Source organism: Pleuronectes platessa, chromosome 6 (genome assembly GCF_947347685.1).
Source record: "Pleuronectes platessa chromosome 6, fPlePla1.1, whole genome shotgun sequence".
NCBI classification, from domain to species: domain Eukaryota; kingdom Metazoa; phylum Chordata; class Actinopteri; order Pleuronectiformes; family Pleuronectidae; genus Pleuronectes; species Pleuronectes platessa.
Genome location: NC_070631.1, coordinates 9,688,046 through 9,709,159, shown reverse-complemented (window position 1 = coordinate 9,709,159; position 21,114 = coordinate 9,688,046). Strand labels below are relative to the sequence as shown.

Genomic DNA, 21,114 nt, shown 5'->3' with positions numbered 1-21,114 from the left:
GTGTGTGTGTGTGTGTGTGTGTGTGTGTGTGTGTGTGTGTGCACGCTTTGTGCCATCGACTGGTTGTTATTGTTGACACACTACATTGCCCCGACATTTCTTCTCTAATATGTCACAGAGGTTTACGAGCGATGACACACACATGCACAAACAAAGTAGGCTACTCGTGTGATAGTCACGGCCTCGAGGACGCTCAATGAAGTATTGAGTGCTGAACCCGGCCACATCTCGCTCTCTCACCAGGCCACAGCGCCAGTGCACCGCATCGATTTACAGACCACATGGTCCCAATGAACTGGAGTCCGTTCTCGTCACCGCAGGCCAGCGTACGTGTGTTTGCATGCGCGAGTGCCAACTTGCACACATCCTCAGTCACTCTGGGAAGTTGAAACTCTGCAGATGGCCGCCGTCCCTCCTCTCGTGCAAATTGCAAAGCGTTAACTCGAGCCTACATGGAGTTGGTTTTCCCTATGTTCGGCAAGGGGAGCGTGGAGGATCCCTGCTGGCCGGCCCTGCAGGCTCTCACTGAAGGTATTTGTGCTGTGAAGTCAAGGAGCCGCTGTTTACTCGTGAAAAGTGGATGTTTGATTTCAGTGGTAAAATCTGTTTGTCTTATGGCTTCAGCTACTTTTGGCCTGATTTGCAGACTCGTAGATTGATGTTTCAAATGCTTAAATTGAACTTGAATTTTGATATTGAAATTCATGCTGACTTTGTTTTTGTGGTGAGCCTGCTAAATGACTAATTTCCTGGCTTTTAATTCAGTTTATGACTTTATCAAGGCCATTGTGCTGAGATGGAAATGGAGCTTTAATACTTTGTGCCCAAACGTTGGTTAACCCACTCAGACACAGCGTTTTGCCAGTCAGGGGAACAGCTGTAAACAAACACTAAATATTTAAAAAGCCAGTCTTGCCTAAGCTGAGAAGTTACGTGCCTGTGTTCGTCTCATTCCCCACATGGTCTTGGATTCTTTCCAGGATAATACCGTGGGGGATGGTCTGCACGACAAACTATGAAGGCTTTCTAGATCACAGCACGTACTGAGATTTGAAAGCTGAAAAAATAAAAAGTTATTTTTATGGGACAGCGGAAAAGGACTGTAACTGAACATAATGGCAGCTCTTCCCTCAGTTTAAATACCCGTCAGAAACATCAGACATCTTAAACTTTGAAATATAAAGTTTTAGACAGGATCTAAAGTAATTTTTGAATCAATCAAAAACAAGGACAACAAAGGAAATAAACTAGTTTGATAATTTTACTTGTTGCATTTGACCTTTCCCGGTATTAAAAGATACAACCAGTCAAACCTGTTACTATTCGGCTTATAACCTTTCTCCTGGCTGCCTGTGGATGTCACTGCTGTGGGAATTTAAAACACCTCAACATGCAGAAAGTCATGCTCGGCCTGCTCCACCTTTTTAATGCAATTTGCTCCATCCTATCTGATGCCTCGACCCCTTTTTGAATTCCTAACCAGGTTAATTTGGATGGATTTGTCAAAGGTTTCCATAATAGTGATAACAGTGTAGTGGCTGTGTGGGGACAGATTAATCATCCTATTACCTGTCCACTCAGGCTGGCTGGTTTATTATAATTTAATATCTCGCGTACAAGATCATGCAAATAAACACAGATAGCACATGTCCTTGAAGCCCCGAAACACGGAGGCCTTGGGTCCACTGTCATGATTATATTATAAATTATTTATGCAAATGCTCGTGTTGCTTTTCAGTATTTGGACCAGAACACAGTCTTCAGGGTCAAAGTTTTGCATGTGCATTTTTTTAATTCCACCACCTCCATGCGAAAAATGCTAACCAGGGTTTTAAATAAGTGTGGAGATTTTTGCTCCTCTCTGAAACCAAAACAAATTCTTAGATTGTCAGATGAGTGATGCTAGCATTTGCTGCTAAAGTTGAAATGTGCTCTCCTTACCGGATTGAAGCTGGGAAACGATGACTCTGTGTGTGTCTGGTGAACCATTCAGGGTTTTACATCTTTTAGCATTGTTTCAAATATGTGAAGACAGTTGTGAGGGTGTTTGTCTCCAGGGAACTCATTAGAATCATTATACCTCCGCCAAGGCCCAACACTTTAAATGTAGTGGATCCCAAATTCCACACACTAACAAGGATCAGTCCCTTTAACTTTGATTACAGTGATCAAAGATCCATGAAATATTCTGTGAGGGAGAAAAAATACTTAAACCTGATTTTTTTAAATGGGCAACTTGTGAAGAACATGAAATATTCCTCTACTATAGTTGCTATGGAACGTGAGACAGAGTTTATTCTATATGATCATAACAATGTGAAGGTCTCTAGTTGCCTCAGCAGATGAGGATGAACACTGTTTGTTGTTTGCTGCCTGAACTTCAGCAGGGTTTAGCTTTCCCATCTGTAATGAAAGTGAAAGGGACGACACAATTATTGCGGATCCAAATTAAGATTTTAAATTTAACTTCAGCATGCAGCCCTCATTACATCAGGTCTCATTAGATTCTCCATTTTCAGTACGTATTTGAGCCATGCAGCAAACACAGCCTTCTTCGAAAAAAAAAAGGATACGTAGAATACTACACAAACCAGAGCAGTAGCTCATGTTCTATACCAGTCGTCAGGGAGGTTATGCAACTGGGAAGGCTGGTGAGAAAAGCTGGCTCTGGTTGGAGCGGAGCTGGACTTAGCTGCAGGGTAAGTCACCCTCTGCACAGCACCTTCACAAGGCAGGGTAGTAAACAGTCAGCATTAATACATGTACAGGAAGTCTTTCCTCCCCACAACACTTATCAACACCTCACAGCAATGGTGGGTGAAATCTGACCGAACCCTCACATACTGTACATAATGCACCTGTCTATCTCCTCCATCCCTTCCACCTGTCTCTCTCCTCCCCTCATTCTCCAAACCATTCTCTCCACCTCCCTAATCACTCGCTCCTGCCTGTCTCTCTCTCTCTCTCTCTCTCTCTCTCTCTCTCTCAGCACTCTCTCAAATGTCTCTCTTACCTGCCTCTGTCTCTCTTTCATACCTCTCTCCTACTAGTCTGTCTGTCTACCTTGTCCCTCCCTCCACAGTGTCTAGCTCCTCACGCTCTCCTACCTGTCTGTCTCTCTCTCTCTCTCATCCCTCTCTCTTACCTGTCTCTCTCTCCAACCTCTCTTACCTGTCTCTGTCTCTCTTTCATAACTCTCTCCTACTTGTCTGTCTGTCTGTCATCCTTGTCCCTCCCTCCAGTGTCTAGCTCCTCCTACCTGTCTCTCTCTCTCTCTCTCTCTCACCCCTCTCTCTTACCTGTTTCTCTCTCAGACCTCTCTTACCTGTCTCTGTCTCTCTTTCATACCTCTCTCCTCCTGTCTGTCTCGGACACAGAGGGACTCATCGATCTTGTCCGTTCTCTAGTTCCCCAGCCCGATCACACCTCACATCCTGTTAGTCGACCTTGTCTCACTCCTCCTCTTCCTCCTCCTCCTCTTCCTCCTCCTTCTTGTCTGCCATTTGCGCTGAATTATCGATTGTCAGTGAAATGTAATCTGTCCCGTATCACCATAGGGAGACTTGACTGTGAAGGGTAGAAAATGGCAGAAGCGCACGATTTCCATAAACTCTTCTCCTCTCCTTGCGCTCCCTCTTTCTTTACCCTTCATTTCCTGATGCAAATAATAGCATTGTTCTATTCTGAAGCATCATTTTTCAGCTTTCTTCCCTTTTTGTGACATGTCATCTCATTTATTTCTACATGTCTCTATTCCGACATTCACCCTGGGCTTAATTCTTTCATCCCCTCAAGAGGGCGTGACCACGTTAGACCTCTGTGTTCCATCTCCTCTTTTGTGTCATCCTTCCGTTTCCTTCTTTTGTGTGAAACGTGTATGAGATCCTCTGAGCCGGAGTGGATGTGACAGCCAGTGGCCTCGGGTGGAGGAGTTGGGTAGATGGTGTCTGTCTGTGTGCGACTGTGTGTGTGTGTGTGTGTGTGTGTGTGTGTGTGTTTTATCTTAAGTGATCTGTAATTGTATGTTCGCACACATGGTGATGGATAATCAATAGTTCTGTCTGTCTCTGTGGAGGAGAAGTGGGGACCAGAGTGGAGATGGTAAAAGTCGTCCTGTCCTCAGCGCTTGACCTTCCAGTTTGTTTTTAGTCGTTGTTGTCACAGCACCGCCTAATGAGAGGAGGCCAAGGTCGGTTTTGGCTGTTCTCCGACCAGCCTGTGTTGTTCTCTTCTGTCAGGTCCAAAAGATAGAAAGCCATAATTACCCTGCAGCTAAAACCCAGAATTCAACCTCCGTCCACATACAAGCTGTGTCTCAATTCAGTGGCCGCATCCTTCGAAGAACCGGCCGACCCCAGTCTTCAAAACCAAAAATGAGACCGTCTTGTCTTCCTGTTGCATCACCAGCTTGTCCCGCCCTTAGAGCCGCCCATCGCTGTAGCAACAAAGCTACAAAGGAAAACGTTATTCGGTTGAATATAAACACATGTGCCGTTAGCTGTTCGGTTAAGTAGTGACATTTAAAAATAAATTCTTCTGACATTTTCGCCTCAACATTATCGTTTGTCTCAGAAGCGCAATGAATCATGGGATATGTTGAGCTGGGAGGGATCCACCCGGTGGTCAGGGGTGGAAGGACACATCTGGAGGAGCCTACGAATTGGAATAGTCTTTCTCGCCGCTGTGACGTAATCGGTCTACGAGCATGATTTCGAATTGAGACACAGCTACAGACTCTTGCAGCTTTATTCAGGTCCACTCTCCCAAACCACTGCAGACAGGAATTATACAGATGTGTGGATATGCAAGTCCTCATGCTGTTACATTCACGTATGCATGAGCGTGCCAGTGTTCAGTTACACAAACACACACACACACACACAAACACACACACAATGACACACAGTTTTAGCATGCATTTCCCCCGTCTGTGTCCTGATGAGAGGTGGTGTGTTGTTATCTTCAATCAGCCTGCGTGGTGGATGCCCAAAGTTCACTCCCATTTCCCTATCACCGCGCCTCCGATGACACTGATAGTTTGTGAAAGGTAAACCTCAGCTCCAACCTCGGCGACAATGTCTCATGTCAGAGTGGATAATGGACCGCAATGCATCATGGGAAAAAGCCCGGGGGTCCTGGGTTTTAGATTTATTTTTAAAGCTGCAACCAAATTCTTCTTTCCAGCCCCCCCATGCTCTTTTAAAAATTGAGTAATTTCAAGGCTCATTCCTGAGGTGAGGACCAGGTCTGGTGGAGAGGAAGCGTTGTAAATAGGCCTTCGCTTCAGCCCCAACATACCACAGGAGCAACAAATCTGTCTCACTGGGAGGTGTATTGTCGGTGCTGGCAGCATTAGTCCGTTTGATGCTACAGTTGGACTCCGGGTTTTAAGGTACATTACGGATGCATGAAATCTCCATGATGAAGTTTCCTCCTCTTGCAGATTACAGAGGAGTGAGAATTATCTTTTTTCTTTCATATAACACTTGCACTCCAAATATACATTTTTATCTTTGAGTTGAATAAGAGGCGGTTGGTGTCGGAAGGGAAATGCACCATGGATGGCACCCTGGTGGATTAACCAGACCACTTTCCTCATGAGAGGATGAGGCACACACAAACACACACACACACACTAACACACACAAACACACACACACACACAAAGCCCTGAAGTTGATGCCAAGGTTGTGCAAAGATCAAACTTCTGCGAAAAAGCCCACACAGCAAAATAGTTCACATAGGCTAATTGAGATGCTCTCTTTGGGTGTCAAATGAGTGATGTCCAGTGATGTCATGTTAATCTATTGTGGGATTTGGCTTGGAACGACCTTCCAGGAGACGCACCTAACAGCTTAATTACCTTTTTTCAGAGGGGAATACCTCGGAGATTTAGCAGCCACTCGGCACAGCAGATATGTGGCTCAGTCAAGAGGAGTTGATATGAGGTCACACTCGACTGGGCTCGAGTCTTATTGACCTACCTGACCTCCACACATACACACACACACATACACCACACTTGTACTTCTATTTTGGTAAGGACGCTGTGCATTTCATGGCCCCTTAACCCAACCCTTATCCATCACGACTAGAGGCCTAACCCTGACCTTCAAAACAAGTCCTAACCCTTAGACCAGTGTTTTTCTACATTTCTTGGTACCGCGGAACATTTTTGTCATAAGAATCTCACAAAGCAGAAACATTCCAATTTTTACAAATTGAACAAAAGCATTTTATATTTTATATGTAATATTAACAAGGATTTTTTCTGCTTTCAAGTCTTTGCACACCAAGTTCACCAAGTTTCTTGAGTTCCGCATAGGAGTCCAATGTGTTTTATTATTCTGTTTGTTCTGAATATTTTCAGTAGGAGATTAAATGAGGTAGAGCAGTGAGGAGGATTTTCTGGTCCTTTCACTTCTTAGATAAAAAAGAAAGGCATCATTGGGTCCATCCAATCCTGAGAAGCCGTCAGGAACAATTTCATCTCATCAAAGAAATGCAAAATTATCCAGATGGCTTCCAAGTCTATTTCAGGAAGTCAGCGGTCCAGTTTGATACACTACCACCACTGAGATCGCATATTCAATAGAAGAAAACCCAATTTCCATGAACCTATTGATCTCGAGCAACTCAAACATCCCTGGAACGCTTTTAAAGGATGTGAAAAATGCAGCAAATAGAAATTATTCTGAAAAACGTATGTTCATCTTTTTGTCTCTTTTTATGTTTCCCGTTTGTGAACATGTCCGTGCAGTGAACCTCTCACTGCATTGTGCATGAGTGAAAGGCAAACTGGGGTAAACTCTGGAGCCAACTCTCCAGATTTTGCCCCGAGGTCGTGTCTGAAAACGGCTTTTGTGTGCCCTGTCACAGAGGGTGAAAAAGACCTTAGACAGCCCTTTGAAGGAGTGTCAGAAAGTGAGGATGAGAAGATCCTCACTCACACCATTTCACACTTATGTAAGGTGTAAGGGCCAAACTGGTCCCCACAGATATAGGAACTCAAGTAAACACAGACCCTCAAATGTCTTCCTTTTTCTTTTCTTTTTTGCACCTCTACCACTTCTCTCTCTCTTCCTCTTTCTTCTACCTTTCTCCTCTTTATGTGAATCTGAACTTCCTTTCACTGCATGTAGCTCAGAAGATACATAGCAGGCTTTCTCACTTCTCATCCTGCCTCCTTACGGCCACCCTCCATCATCCCTTCTCTTCTCCCCTCCGTCGACTGGAGGTGATAAAAGTCGCCGGCAAGGGCAGCCAGAGATAATACAACAGCACTTGGTGATAAATAGGACACAGGAGATCTGGTCCGGGCTGATCAAGTGCACGTTGAGGGAGACGAGGGAAGGTGACAGATATATCCACCCCCCCCCCCCATCTGTGCTGATTGGTAAGGATGGTAATAATCATCCCTGATCACAAATAATGCTTTTAAGGACATTGAGCAAGATCCTTTCATCCAGGCTCTGGGTTTTTCTTGTCGCGACCAGCAGAGGCACACGTTGCAATGTCATTTCAAAAAAGAGGTCAGTGGGAATCTATGGATATTTAATTGCTTTTGGCTGATTCTAAATTCAGAGCCGTATCCTGTGCCAGGAGGTTAAGCTGACTGGGTCCATTAAAGCGGGGCAGGACGGGTGCTTTGTCTTCGTTTTATGACTGCTTGGGGGTGTCAGGGTCTGGCGATGTGGCAGAGATTGAGATTTCAGTGTCGCGGGGAAGTCATGATGCCTCGCTTATTCATTTTCAAAGTGATGTCTATAAAGTGCCGGGTGGTCTCTGTCTAATAACTGGAGAGCTCCGTCTTTAACAGCTTGTGAAATGAAGTTGTTTCGTGGTCTGTTAATGCGTCTCCCCCGCCTCGTCCCCGGGCTCCTTTACCTCAACACAGTTTGATCAGGTTACTGTCGGTTTGCATGGATCAGAGAGCTAATTTACAGCGCCGCTCTCCCGCCTCGCTTTCGTGTCTGTCTCGCTTTTTGGGTCTCTCTCTTGTCTCTTCCTGTGCGATTGGCAGGTCTTTAGGGCTGCGAGGCACTCAGCCTCCCACGTTTCTTCCTCCTGTCTCCTCCCCCTCAGTGAGACTGACAGTAATTACATCGGGGCCGGGCCTAGTTTATCCGGACGACCCCGAAGACGTGACAGCCCGAGAGAAACGAAGGTATAAGGAGGATGCTGCTGCGTAAGAAGATACAAAAAGCAGCAACGTATGGACATGAGACAAGCAGGAGTGAAGCGCCCGACAAGAGAGACACTGGTGTACGAGGGGAGGGAAGCAGAACACGCTACACACCAGTGGTTCCTGACAGGCCTTTCTTCTTTTTCAGCTTCACCATCTTTTTCATTCCTTCATCATGGCCGCGCGAACTCTGCTGCTTGCTCGTTCAGACCTGGGGTTTTTCTCTCCCACTTCTTTCATCTGCAACCGGGTTTTTCCCACAAGCCTTTGCTGTCCTACAGCAGGTCTCAGTGGTCCGTTGTGCAATTCTAAAATGGGAACAGTCCAGGAGGGATTCTTTGGTTTGAGGTTTTATCTATGAGTTTCGTTGTTACCTCTGTTTTATGTTTCACTTATTTTATCTTCCGATCTTTTATTGGAATATGGACCTAAATCACAGGGTCCAAATTCATCTAAAAAGGGACAAATAGATAAACATACTGTAAATACCCTATAGTCATTCTCGCTTTATATACCTGTCCCATCCTATTCCCTAATGCAACAGTCTACTCTACTACATCATTAGGGCGGAGTCTCGGCTGGTCTAATATTAGCCGCCCTCTCAGATTGGATTAATTCCCCTCTTGTTATTGATTAGTAAAATGAAATAAAAACCCAATGTGAATATGTAACAAATGTATATACAAAATTTGGCTGAGTAGAGAGTACACATATTTGCTGATACATGTTTTGGAGTAAAAGTGAAAAGTTAGTATTACTTATTATATATTACTCTTATAGGCCATTTATATAGAGATATATCTAAGCATACTCATGTACAGATATTATCCCTCATTGTCATTTATTTATTTATATATATTACTTTGCACTTTGCTGCTTTCTGCATTTCTGTTTCGATGCTAAACTGCAGTTTTTCGTCTCAGTATCTGAATGCAATGAAACTAAAGTTCAATCCGATCTTTTTTTGGAGGAACAGGAAACATAAATTAAGAATCATTGTTGGGAGATGAACTGAAGCTTTTCCAAACTAACACTCTGACATTGTGAAGAGACAGTTTTTTTTTTTTTTGCAAACATTTATCATTCCTTCCGCTTTTACAACCATCATTAACGATTTTGTCTTTGTCTCAATGACACTGTTTACATGCACTCACACAAAACTGGGGAATTTCAGATGGAAATCACAAAGTACTGCAACCCTTCATTTACTGGCAGCAGCTTGGTGATCTGATTTCTCCTTCATCACAGTTTCAACCAGGAGCGGTGCTGTATATTTAAAGTATGATTGTGGTGAATCATCCTCAAGCTTTGCAGTGGAGTGTGGACAAGCTCTGAGGACCAGTGACTGTATTTGAACTACAGATCCTTTAGAAAAACTTAATCCTTAGCGGAAATGAGAGACTGATAAACACACAGGGGGAAGAAAAAAAAGAATCAAATATTTATATGCGGGATTTCAATAATCAAGGATTAATCTGACATGGGAGACAGCTCCCAAAAACCCTGCATGCCTCTGTGAATGTGCACTCAGCATAATTGGAGATCACAGTGGAGTAACACTGCTGCCCACCAGCATCACCAAAACAGCCATCTGTTTGCAGCTCTGTCAGCACACAAAGCGAGTAACCGGGAGTGAGCGCAGCCTTTTAAGCTCTTTGAGGATTATCAATCATTTATTCTGTTGTTTTCTTTTTGGTGTTCCTGTGGCTCAGTTCACAGACAACGTGTTTTCCAACCCCTTAAACAAAGACCATACAAAGTGATAGTTAATCAGTTCTTCTCTTCCTGCTTGTCTCCCCTCGTCTTCTTCCTACTCTCCCTCTCTCTCTCTCTCTCTGTCTCTGTCTCTCTCCTCTCAGCGGCGTCCAGCTTCAGTTTTTGCCGTGCCTCCCTGGAGCACACGCTGTCTGCTGAGGAGCTGAGCTACCAGCTGCCGCGTCGCGCCGGAGGCAGCAACCTGACCTGGCACGACGGCCGCGGCCAGAAGACGGCACACACACGCACCGTCAAGCTACTGCAGCAGCCCGGCACAGAGGGCATCCAGGTATAAAGACAAACAACTGGATTAGAAGGATATACAACCAGATATCTTGTATGAAAATCAAATCACAGATCAAGTAGATAAAGTAGGTTCAAGCAACAAGGGACGGTTCAGAATCATGAGGGTTTGGCCTCAGTAAACATTTAAAGAGAAAGTGTTTGACTGCCACTGGGGAAGGAAAATGATTTAGGCACAATCTGTTTTTTTGAATTTTTCAAAAGGAATAAATTCAGACCCCGGCAATTTGTGTTTATCATTTACATAATTGATATAAACATATATTTTTTTGCCAAAATCAAAAAAAGCAGTATTTTAATATTTCCCACTAATCCCTTCAGTTCGGGGTCAGTGAGTTCATCCAATGACGCATTTAATGGTTATTTAAAAGGATAATTTATAAGCGGAATTGATATATGAAGGACATAGTGTATTTTTTCATATTCAAGCTTTAAGTTTTAGGATTTCTTTCATCTGAGATCCGCTTTTAGAGACATTGAAGGAAATTAAAACGTATTTCTATCCATTGGGATGAAACAGAACTTTCTGAAGAAACGTGATGATGAACGTGGGGTTATGTGATTTGACCAAACTCTCATATCCCATTACTTTACATTCCTACCCATCACTACCTTTTCTCAACCATGTATATTTGGTGCCATGTCTTTTGACATGTAAGTTGAAACAGAAGCCATCAGATATTTAGTTTTTTTCTGTCGCAGACAAATTCTTCCTGCAGTATTTGAGTTGGGATGTTCCCTTGAGCTCTTGACTGCTCTAATTCAATAAATCCATAGACTTGATCCGTACGCTTTGACCTGATTCAGTTTGCATAGAGGGTCAGAGGTCAGTGGTCTTTTGAGTTTGTTGGGGATTGGTGTGTTTGCATGAGTACAGTTTCCTGGTCCAATAGACTCTTCTCTTACCCAAATCCAATGCACGAGACAGCCCTGCTTTAACGTATTTGCTCCTTTTGCCCTGCTCCTTATCAGAATTCACAACTTCTGTGTCACGTTCACTCTCCTCAATGTTTGTTTGGCTTTATGCAAATCTCCTTCACACATCTGTGAAGCATCATCTTTTATGATGGTTCTTTCCATTCACACAGATATTATTGTCTAACACTCCAACACTACAAATATGCCAAACTGATATAAAGTGAAGTGTAAATGCTGTGTGATCGTAGGTTAGCAGCTCAATCATCAATGGTGAAGATGTCTTTTAAATATCTCAAGGGATTTCTGTATCTGAGATATAGTATAGGAAAGACAGGCAGTTGTTTGGGCAACATAGTAGCTCAATATTTCACTGTCAATATTTCAAGTACAACATGTCCTATTTCATGTTGTAATAAGTCAAATATCACGGTTCACTATTTTATTAAATTACATCTTATTAGTGGATTAAATATTTTAATGAAGTAGTTTGAACTTTTTTTAAAGAAAACATTATTTCCCTTGGGGGGAGCTTTTCCGTAATTCAATATCGTCCAGTGTGAATTAACTGGTGACTCATAAAAGCTGTGTGTTTTCAAAGCGGCGTCTGATTGGCGGAAGGAAACTGTTCTAACGTTGGTGGAGAAAATTCATACTGTGAATGCAACATGGCAGATAATCTGTTATCATAAGAGAGACGAGAGAAAACGCATCAGGGCTGCATCTGGAGCTGTCGAAGCTCAGCGGTGAATGAAGTTCTAATTGTTTTCTCTTGTACACGATGTCGGCTGGTCTCACCGGAGCCTGTGGCAGACACAACCAGAGAGGAAGTGGTTACGTAAGAGAAGAGCGGTACAAGGAACTGTGGCCTGTGATGTAACTGTGCTCGTTCAGTCCGAGGGAACGCAGAAAATAGACTCTCTGGAATTTACAGTTAATAGTGTAAAATTGCCATTTATCCCACAGATGTTTGCGCCTGATGTCCACGCCGGATATGGAAGTGCTTCCAGTGCTCTCTGGTTGGTGGCTCAATGACTCAGTAGTATAAGAGCATCGTTTACTTCCACATATCGCTCTTGTGCAAAATAGCATCCCATCTGTGCATCACCACAGAGAGGCAAAACAAAGGGGGAGGGGGGGGGGGTGATGTATTTTTAAGGAATTCTGCCTGTGTCTGACCCACAGTAGAACAGCCCATTACACATCCACCTCCCTCCTGGCTCCTACTCCTCACATGACAAAGAGCACACAGCCCAGTGGAGGTCATTTGTTTAGACTTCCTGCTGCTTCCAAAAAAAAAGTTTGCTGCTCTAAGATGAACGTGTGCGCTGCATAAGATTGTTTCAATAATTCATAAATGAGTGCCCCCTCAGCTATAACAGCTATAAAAGACTTAATAAAAGACGAGTGGGAAGCTGCTTCCATGTGATATCACAGAGACTGGATAATTAAACCTCCTCCATACCATGAGAAGTAAGGCTTATCATTTCCTTGTGGCAACAAGCCTCTTTATGCATAATTCAACAAATGGGAGAGCAGTCCAGTTCCCTCAGGTGTGTGTGTGTGTGTGTGCATGTGTGTGAGTGTGTCTGTGTGTGTGTGTGTGTGTGTGTGTGTGTGTGTGTGTATGTGTGTGTGTATGTGTGTGTGTGTGTGTGTGTGTGCACATCCAGTTCTCTCAGGAGTGATGTTTAGATTTCTCTTCATTGCACTAGTTGTGCACACATCAGCTGTAATGAGGGAGTTAAGTGAAAGAGAGCTCAGCTTCTTTATATATATATATATAGATATATAATGTGGCACTTGGGGAATCGTCCTTATCATTTTAATATAGCCGGTAGAAACACATTATGTGCTGCTATACAAGCCGCCACCCTGCACCACTCTGTGTACAGACTTTCTCAAAGTACGCTGTAAAATAGGTAAATCAAATATATATATAAAATCTCAACATTCAAAAATACCAACCATAGAGGATAACTACATCTACAGGGCAGCGTTGGGGCCGTTTTGGAGGAAAAAGAGATTTCTACAAAAAAGTCATAATAATGATTACAAAAAAAATTCTGAAAAAGAAATGTATAAAAATGACCAGTAAGGAGATACTGTGCTCGCCTGAGTTCCACTCCCTCAGCTTCCAAAAACTCTGAAACCTCACTTTGAAACGCTTCTGCCTCCATGAAGATTTTTTTTTCTTTTTGGATCTTTCTTCAAAATAGACTGTTCTGGAAACAGTGTAATTATGTGTTATGTCACCCAGTAGCTGCTGCTGACCCAGTAACAGCTTAACTGAACTGTTAAAATGGAGGCTATACACTCATCTGTGTGGTCACACTGCAGAAGGTGGACCTATATGTGCAGACCTATCTGCTGGTAGGATTTTTCCAAATAATGAGTCATAGCTGGCTCATCTCCTGTGGCCTCCGATTGGCTGTCGTTTGGGTAGCCAGATGGGGGGAAGGGGGGGTTAGTGGTTGGATCTCAGACACACTCAGCTTGTGGATGAACCTTTAGATGAGACCGGGGAATAGGTGGAATAACAGAGACACAATACTGGAAGGACATTTGCATATCAGGCCCCGGCTACCCCCTGTTTCAGGAAGTGAGTTTTCTGGGTGGGCGAATGAGAAGGAGCAGTCGGATGATGCTCTTTCCCTCCTCGTTAGAAAACACAGTGGCCGACCTCAGCTGACACAGACACAAAGCGGTGAAGTAAGGAGAGAAGGAAAAAAAAAGTCTGTACAACCAGAAACTTTCTAGCTTCGACAAACGCTTTCAACAGAACCACTGAGACTCACCCTACATTTTTAAGGTGGTTGTCTCCGGTCAAGCTCATTATTTTATGGATTCACATGTAGAGTTCATGAGAAACTGCAGCTGTTGTCCTGCTCTGCTCTGGAGTCAGACAATGACATGAGCCCAGTGTCATTTAGGAATTCAAAAGCCTTGGATATATGATGGAATAGATGTGAGCCTTTCGTAAAAAAATAATATATATATCAGCATTTGTTAGCCAATGCATGCGGATATGAAAACTTGTGTATTTATCTTTATATTGTACATTAAAATATGTTTATTTTCTAAATTCAAGCTCTATATGTTTGTTTGTAATTAGATTTTTAGCTACTTATGTCTTAGTTAGGTTTAACTGCAAAATACCAAATCTCACTTTCATTTCTTTGTCTTAAGGTATTGATACCGACATATTTTTTGATTTAAATATATATAATGTATAGATCAGTATTGCTAAAAAATATGTATTCCCGAATATCTGTATTGCCATCATCCCCCAAAACTCAATACTATCACTTTTGAAAACAAATATAGAGAATCCTCGAGCACATTGCCATTGTGTGGTCTTCAGCTTTTTGCTCTGTGCTGATTATTAACACGTTAAAACGCTAAGATATAAAGTAAGATGGTGAACATGGTGAACATACAGTATTGACATTATGATGACGATAATGATGTTTGTATATTGCTCCAAAACCTCAGAATGAGGAGACATGGGGTGGATGTTTATACTATGTGCCTTCGATACCATAAGCAGCAGCTTGCGTCACACCTCCTTGCAGCAGACTGCACTGGGCTCACGTTCGTATCCTGGGACCCGGGCCATCTGTAACTTTGACCTAGAACTTTAATTGCCTAAAGTTTACCGATAAAGGTGGCAGATCAAGTCCTCGTATGAATTTTAATGTAATTGTGGGTCATTTTTGACGGGCACAGACCAACATCATCCTGCTGATAAGAGCCTCTGATCAGAGAGTTCTCATATTGAATTTTGACCCAGTAAATACTTAGCAGTTTTTCTTTACAGTCTGTGGTTTAGGTTTGAGGATTTGTTATGAAGCATGCCCTCAGTCAGTAGATGTGCTGGTATACTGATGCAGGGTAGTCTTTTGGTTTTAGAGACACAGCAGAGCGACACAGAGCGGCTGTGCAGGGAGGCAGAAAGGCTTCACTCTGTACCGTCCTCGTCCGGCCACTCAGGGACGTGTCGTTCTTACCAAGACACATGTTTGACTCATTCAAAATCAAGAGCTTTGTGAAACATCCCATCTGGCCTTTTGTCCACCCACTGAGAGCCCGCTCATATTCACATGAGTGTAAGACGTCTTCGCACTCAGAGTCCTGAGGACAACTGAAGACACAGTTGTGCGACGCTAACAGGGGTTGACAGTTCACACACTCACTTGCACAGGAACATTCGAGCAGACACTCACAAAATCTTGCACGTCAACAGTTAAAGAATCACAACGACACTCAAACGCACAAGGCTCCGCAGAGCGGTGGCGTACAAAAGGGAGTTAAATGATGCAACAGAAGCCGGGGTACTGAGGAGGGTTTGTTGTACGTGAGCAGAGGAGAGTGAAGGATGGGATAAAATGAAAAGAGGGATACAGAGGTGTGGAAGAGACACGAAGGATCACATGTCAGGACGTGTCTGGGTCTGTGGGACTGGAGAGGCAGATTGGAGAGTGGGGATCTGATCTGGCAGGGACGAAGATGGATGGGAACAGTAGGTGTGGAGATGGAAAGGGAGAGTTGTTAGGTGGGACAGCCGAGCAGACAAGGGAGACGGAGGGGGAGCGATCTGTTTCCTGTAGAGGGATGGAGTGACAGCACGGAAAGATCCAGAGCTGAGTGGGGAAGGCAGGTGTGAGCTCATGGCATGCATGTTAGAGTCAGTTATCCAAATATGCAAGCATATACTGCAAACAAACAAACACACACACACACACACACACACACAGGGAATTTTCACAATTAATTAGCAAAGCGTCATTGATGAATCTGAAGCAGGATCTGGATGTGCAGAGACAGAAGGATCAGAAGAGATGTGCTACAGGCCACACAGGGAATGGTAAGGGTTCCCCACGCTCTCCTGACTTGCAGCTAATCCCTGAGCAGCTACACAGTGAGGCAGGGCATGCACACACACACACACACACAAACACACACAAACACCCAAATCATAGCACAGTGCACAGAAGTCAGGGAGGCACAGGGTAAAATCTATGAGGAGTGAGCAGAGGGGGGATGAGAGACGTGATAAAACAAAGTAAGAAGGTAAGGACAAATAAGCTGCTCTGCCCACTGATCGATAGAAAAGTGCGGAGAGGTAAGTGAAAGTATGTGGAGTCGGACGGGAAATGGGATGTGAGGAAGCAGGACAGCAGAATAACATGTCTTAAGGAACAGACACACCTTAAAACCATCTGTTATGATGTTAATAATTTATCGGGGGAGCTTTGCCTTATTTCCCCCCTCTCATTAATTAAGCTAGCCATTAGCCAATTAGATTATAGTTTAGCATAAAGAGAATGGACAACCCCTCACTGGAGAAATTAACCATGGAACACTATTGCGATGAGGACTACCGAAAATGACAGGACCACCTTTTTAATTTGGTCCGAGCCCCATCCACTAACATGGAGGAGGCAGGATTTATGACCTATACCAGTTTCATATTAAGCGACAAACATGAGAGTGGTATTATCTCACATTTGTTTTGACAACAGGATTTGATATGGGAGCTAAAGAAAAAGCCCCACTCTGATGTCAAGTATCACAAGTTTTTTCTTCCATTTGAGTTTTGATTTAATATCTGACATGTTAAAAAGCCACTTGGAGCAGTCTCTTCCATAGGCAGTATGTAGAGATGGACCTATAGGGAAGCTACAGCATCTCGATAGGTCAAAAGTCCCGCCTCCTCCGTGTTATGGTACTTGGACCAAACATAAAGTTCACATCCAAAAATATTTCTCAAAGATGGGTTCTGTCATTTTAGGAATTTTTCTGTTTTTACACTGATGTATGTGAAATTGTAGATTTGTATCCAGTAAGTTTAGTAATAACTAGAAAGAAACATCATGATTGACAACTTAAATGTGGAATGCGTTTATCGGTGGGACGTCGCTACCGTGGCTCCATCCCTCCACCTCCATCTTCTGGATCCAAATGTGCAAGATGGCAGCGTTCCTATTCGGGATATTTTGGCTTCAATTCTGGACAGTGGGAGGAAGGGGAGATGCGTCCTTCATGTTTTCGCTACAGTTTACATCAACCGCCTTCCTCCTCCTCTTCTTCCTCATTCTATTATTAATACTTCCAATGTACATATAGCCTCCACTTTGCCTGTGCCTTTCCTCCCCTCCTCCGGTCCATCTCTCCCTCATCGTCCTCCCTGTAATGAATGAGGGTGCTGCTCCCGCTGGACAGAAGTAGGTCTTTAGAGGAGGAGGGGGGGGGTTGGTAGAGGGTGAACGGGGACGAAAGAGAGCCAGCCAGAGGGGAGACACACTGATGGATGGCCGCAGAGAGAACAGCGCGAGAACCAGGGGAGGAGGAAAAGAGGGGGTGGGATGATGGGGACATATCATTCCATTTCCATGCTGTATGGCTTCTTGATGATGAAGGCCATTACTCATGCAAGGAGTATCCGCCCCCCCCCGCTCCCCTGTGTATTGTCGTCTCTTTCTTTTTGTTGTTATTTGTTCATTCTGTATTTGTCATGTTTCTTTGGTTCTGTGCAGTCCAGGAAATCGACACGGAAAAAAAAATGTAGATGGAATAAAAATCGGAGAATATAAAATAATACATTTTCACGAAACAAAATCTACAATTCTTTGAGATTGAAGTCAGATATTAGAAGTGTGTCATTGCTAAGGAACCACACTGCTATGTGCTTCACTTTGAAAGCTTGTATCGATCTCATCACACCAGAGAAGCAGCTGCTTGCTGAGCTTCATTTCCATTGCGCCTTTGTCCCAGATGCACAAAGCTCTCAACTTATTCAAATCAGCACGTTGCTTCACGGCAGTGTCGCTTCAATGTCACAATCGCATTATTGTGAGCAAAGACAACAAGCGTTTTTCATATTCTTGACTGTGATCTTAAAGGTATGATTTGATTAGATCTTTCACTGCAGGCGTTTCACACTGAAAACAGCAGCAAACGTGGTGTGATGATGTAAATCCAACCGTGTAAAGTAAATCAATATGGTTCACACAAAAGAAACACGCAATTCTATTCACTTTTTCTATTTAGTTTGCGACTTTAAACTCTCAGAGAATAATTGATTATCCCCTCTAATAACTATTTTCTTTTATATAATCTCATAAATACATCTCATTCTTTTATCATGATGCAATGACTCTGTTGCTATTAAAGCTAATACAAGATAAATTACAACAGATTGTTGGGTTATCTTTTTAGAAGTATATACTCTATTTATTTTGTCATATAAAATAGATCCTTGGATTGTTATGAATCTGCCGGTTCTTTGACTCAATACTGTGATAATTTATATTTATATTTTATTACTATGGGTCGTAGAGGCAGCAGGGAAACACATCAGCTCCTTCATACAGGCAGCACACATGTAAATGATGGTTGTAAAAAATACTCCTTTTCTTGAGAGTTTACAAACATCTTTAATCTTTAATACAGTGCATATTGAATTTTCCCGATGAGCTGAGAAGTATCATCTTTGGATGATGCACATCAAAATACCTCATGTGTGTTTTCCTATTACTTCGTATCTCTACTGTTGAAATATGAATTTCCATTTGCATCATTTCAATTTTTCATACAAAGCAATCCTCTTAGACTCTGTCAGCAATAATTCACAGTCTCCGCTTCAGAAAACGTCTGCAATGTTTTGTATCTAGAAAATGTAAATTTCTGGTAAATAATTTGCACTCTGAAGACACGGTCAACAACCACTTTTATTTATGATGAAGTCATATTTTATAGAAATATTTAGGATTTTATTTGGCAGTATCAACCATTGGAACACACATCTGACTACCTTCACATCTTGCATGTGTATTGCTAAAGGTGAGGTTAAGGCTTCAAACCAACACTAGTGAACTTGTGCTGTTATATCCACAAATGTCCTCTGTTTATAAATAATAATTTAACACAAACTCATTCTGAATAAGCTTGGTATTATGCTTGGCTTACCAATGCAAAGAAATTCACTGAATAACAATAATGGTGTCTGCTAAGAAATGTTCACTGAGGAAACTGGCAGACAGGCTGATAACACACCAGCACAAATACTTCTATTTGTGACTCCTAAGAATTAAACTACACACGAATACGCATTTACCAGTACTCGCATGCATACTTGCTGAGCTGAGTAATGACATCACGGCAGGTTAGTCTTCTTCTTCGAATACGTGCACGATTGAATGATGCGCACCACAGGCGATTTAGAAGTGGTTATACTGTATACACATTTAAAAATAAGTGGGTATACCTACGTTTACGTCAACGACATCTAAGTCTCCAGTTCAGGGCTCTGCCTACTGACTTAAGCTTCACTGAACTTTGAATGAAAAGATGAACGGATCTTTTTGCAGCAGGGTCGATGCAGCTTCAGGGTTCTGTGGAGTCAGTTATTATCCATAAAGATGAGGGACCATTCTTACCCGCTCCTGTCCACACTCAATCACCCACGAGAGGGAGCGTTTCCACACCTTTACCCAACTAGATCTCAATTAATGACGGGGCTGAGCAGTAAATTTGGGTTATTAAAATGGCCTCAACGCTCTGTCGAGTCAGGATGTATTTGCATGCGCGTAATAAGGAAACACACTGGGGCAGGGAAAATGGAGTTGTTTCCAATTACGGCCTACAAAGCAGAACACACTTAGCGAGTGGACCAAGCAGAACTTGATGGGGCTGATTGGTGCTTAAATCGACAGGAGGAGGTCTCATTACAGCAGATGGCAAAGATGGTTATGAACCTGCTTCTATCACATTATGAGATATGGAGGTTTGGAGCTACACGTCGTGTCGTTAACAGCGGATAACTTTGGATCTGAAGCCACAATTAAAGTGCATCTTCCGTTTGTGTGTGCGACAATTTCAGCATACACAATCCCATTAAACGCAGTCAGTTATGATGTGGAACATTTGGCAGCACTTCAGCGTTCCTCTGTTGAAAATCAGCCAAGCCCTTTGTTGCGGAGTTGGCTCAGTCACGGCTTGAATGAAAGGATTAGATATGAGAGTTAAGTCGCTCAACACAGAGAGAGAGAGAGAGAGAGAGAGAGAGAGAGAGAGAGGGAGAGGGATAGCTGAGAGGACAACTGGTTGTGTCTTCTGCCCATCTGAACCGGTTGTGACTTTATTAACGTCCGTATTAATTCCCCGCACATTGAAGCACAGAGGATGGGCCGCGAAGGAGAAGCGTGTGAAGAAGAAAAGACAGAAATGGAGGATGAGAGGTGTAAAGGCGAGAAGTTGAAAGATAAAGATGACAAGAGTCCCACTAATATTATGCAGACTGCATAATGAAGACACTGCTGTCTGGGTGAATTACCTCCGGGGAATGACCGTGCCAGACACAATAGGACACAGCGTCTGCAGCCATGCTGGTGGTGGGAATAACCAGTGGAATGTAGATAGCGCATCAAGATGAGTTGTTGACAGTAGAGTGTAGTACAGATTTAAAAAATGTTATGTGTGAGAAAAGGAAGCAGTGGAACTTCATTCTCTTTGAAAGGGGGAAATCTGGGAGCCCTTTAATCAGAAGAACAGCAGCTGTTTGTCCATCTGTGCCTACAAACCTCAACACTAAATTCACTGTTATAGTGGGTTAGGTTTAAGATTATTACATAGGTAACACTACAGTGATGATTTGGCTTGTATCTGTTATAAAAAAGAGATATAACACTTTAACTTACAAAATACTGTAGTAACCTCTGACTTTATTTCATGCACTCTTCCATTTCTGATATATGACATATGAGTATTTGGTTCATTTGAAAAGAAAATTAGAAATTTCACCAATAATGATGTAATAATATGAGAAGAAAGTTGTAATTGAGAAGAAATAAGTGAAATTACCAAACTATTACCTGTTAACAGCAAGAAGAGCCCATTAGACATTTTTCTCCTTATAATACATCTTTATTCTCATAATATTATTATTATTATTA

The 21,114-nt window shown here is 42.8% G+C and overlaps 1 protein-coding gene across 1 annotated transcript in view; it reads left to right on the top strand.

Moving 5' to 3' along the window:
* The first annotated feature begins 452 nt into the window (after nucleotides 1-452).
* The window catches only part of samd10b (sterile alpha motif domain containing 10b), a 37,298-nt gene continuing 16,636 nt past the window's right edge, over nucleotides 453-21,114 (top strand). The window contains exons 1-2 of the mRNA XM_053424062.1: nucleotides 453-531; nucleotides 10,045-10,229. Of these exons, the coding sequence (XP_053280037.1) occupies nucleotides 453-531; nucleotides 10,045-10,229 (264 nt within the window). The remainder of the gene's footprint in view (nucleotides 532-10,044; nucleotides 10,230-21,114) is intronic.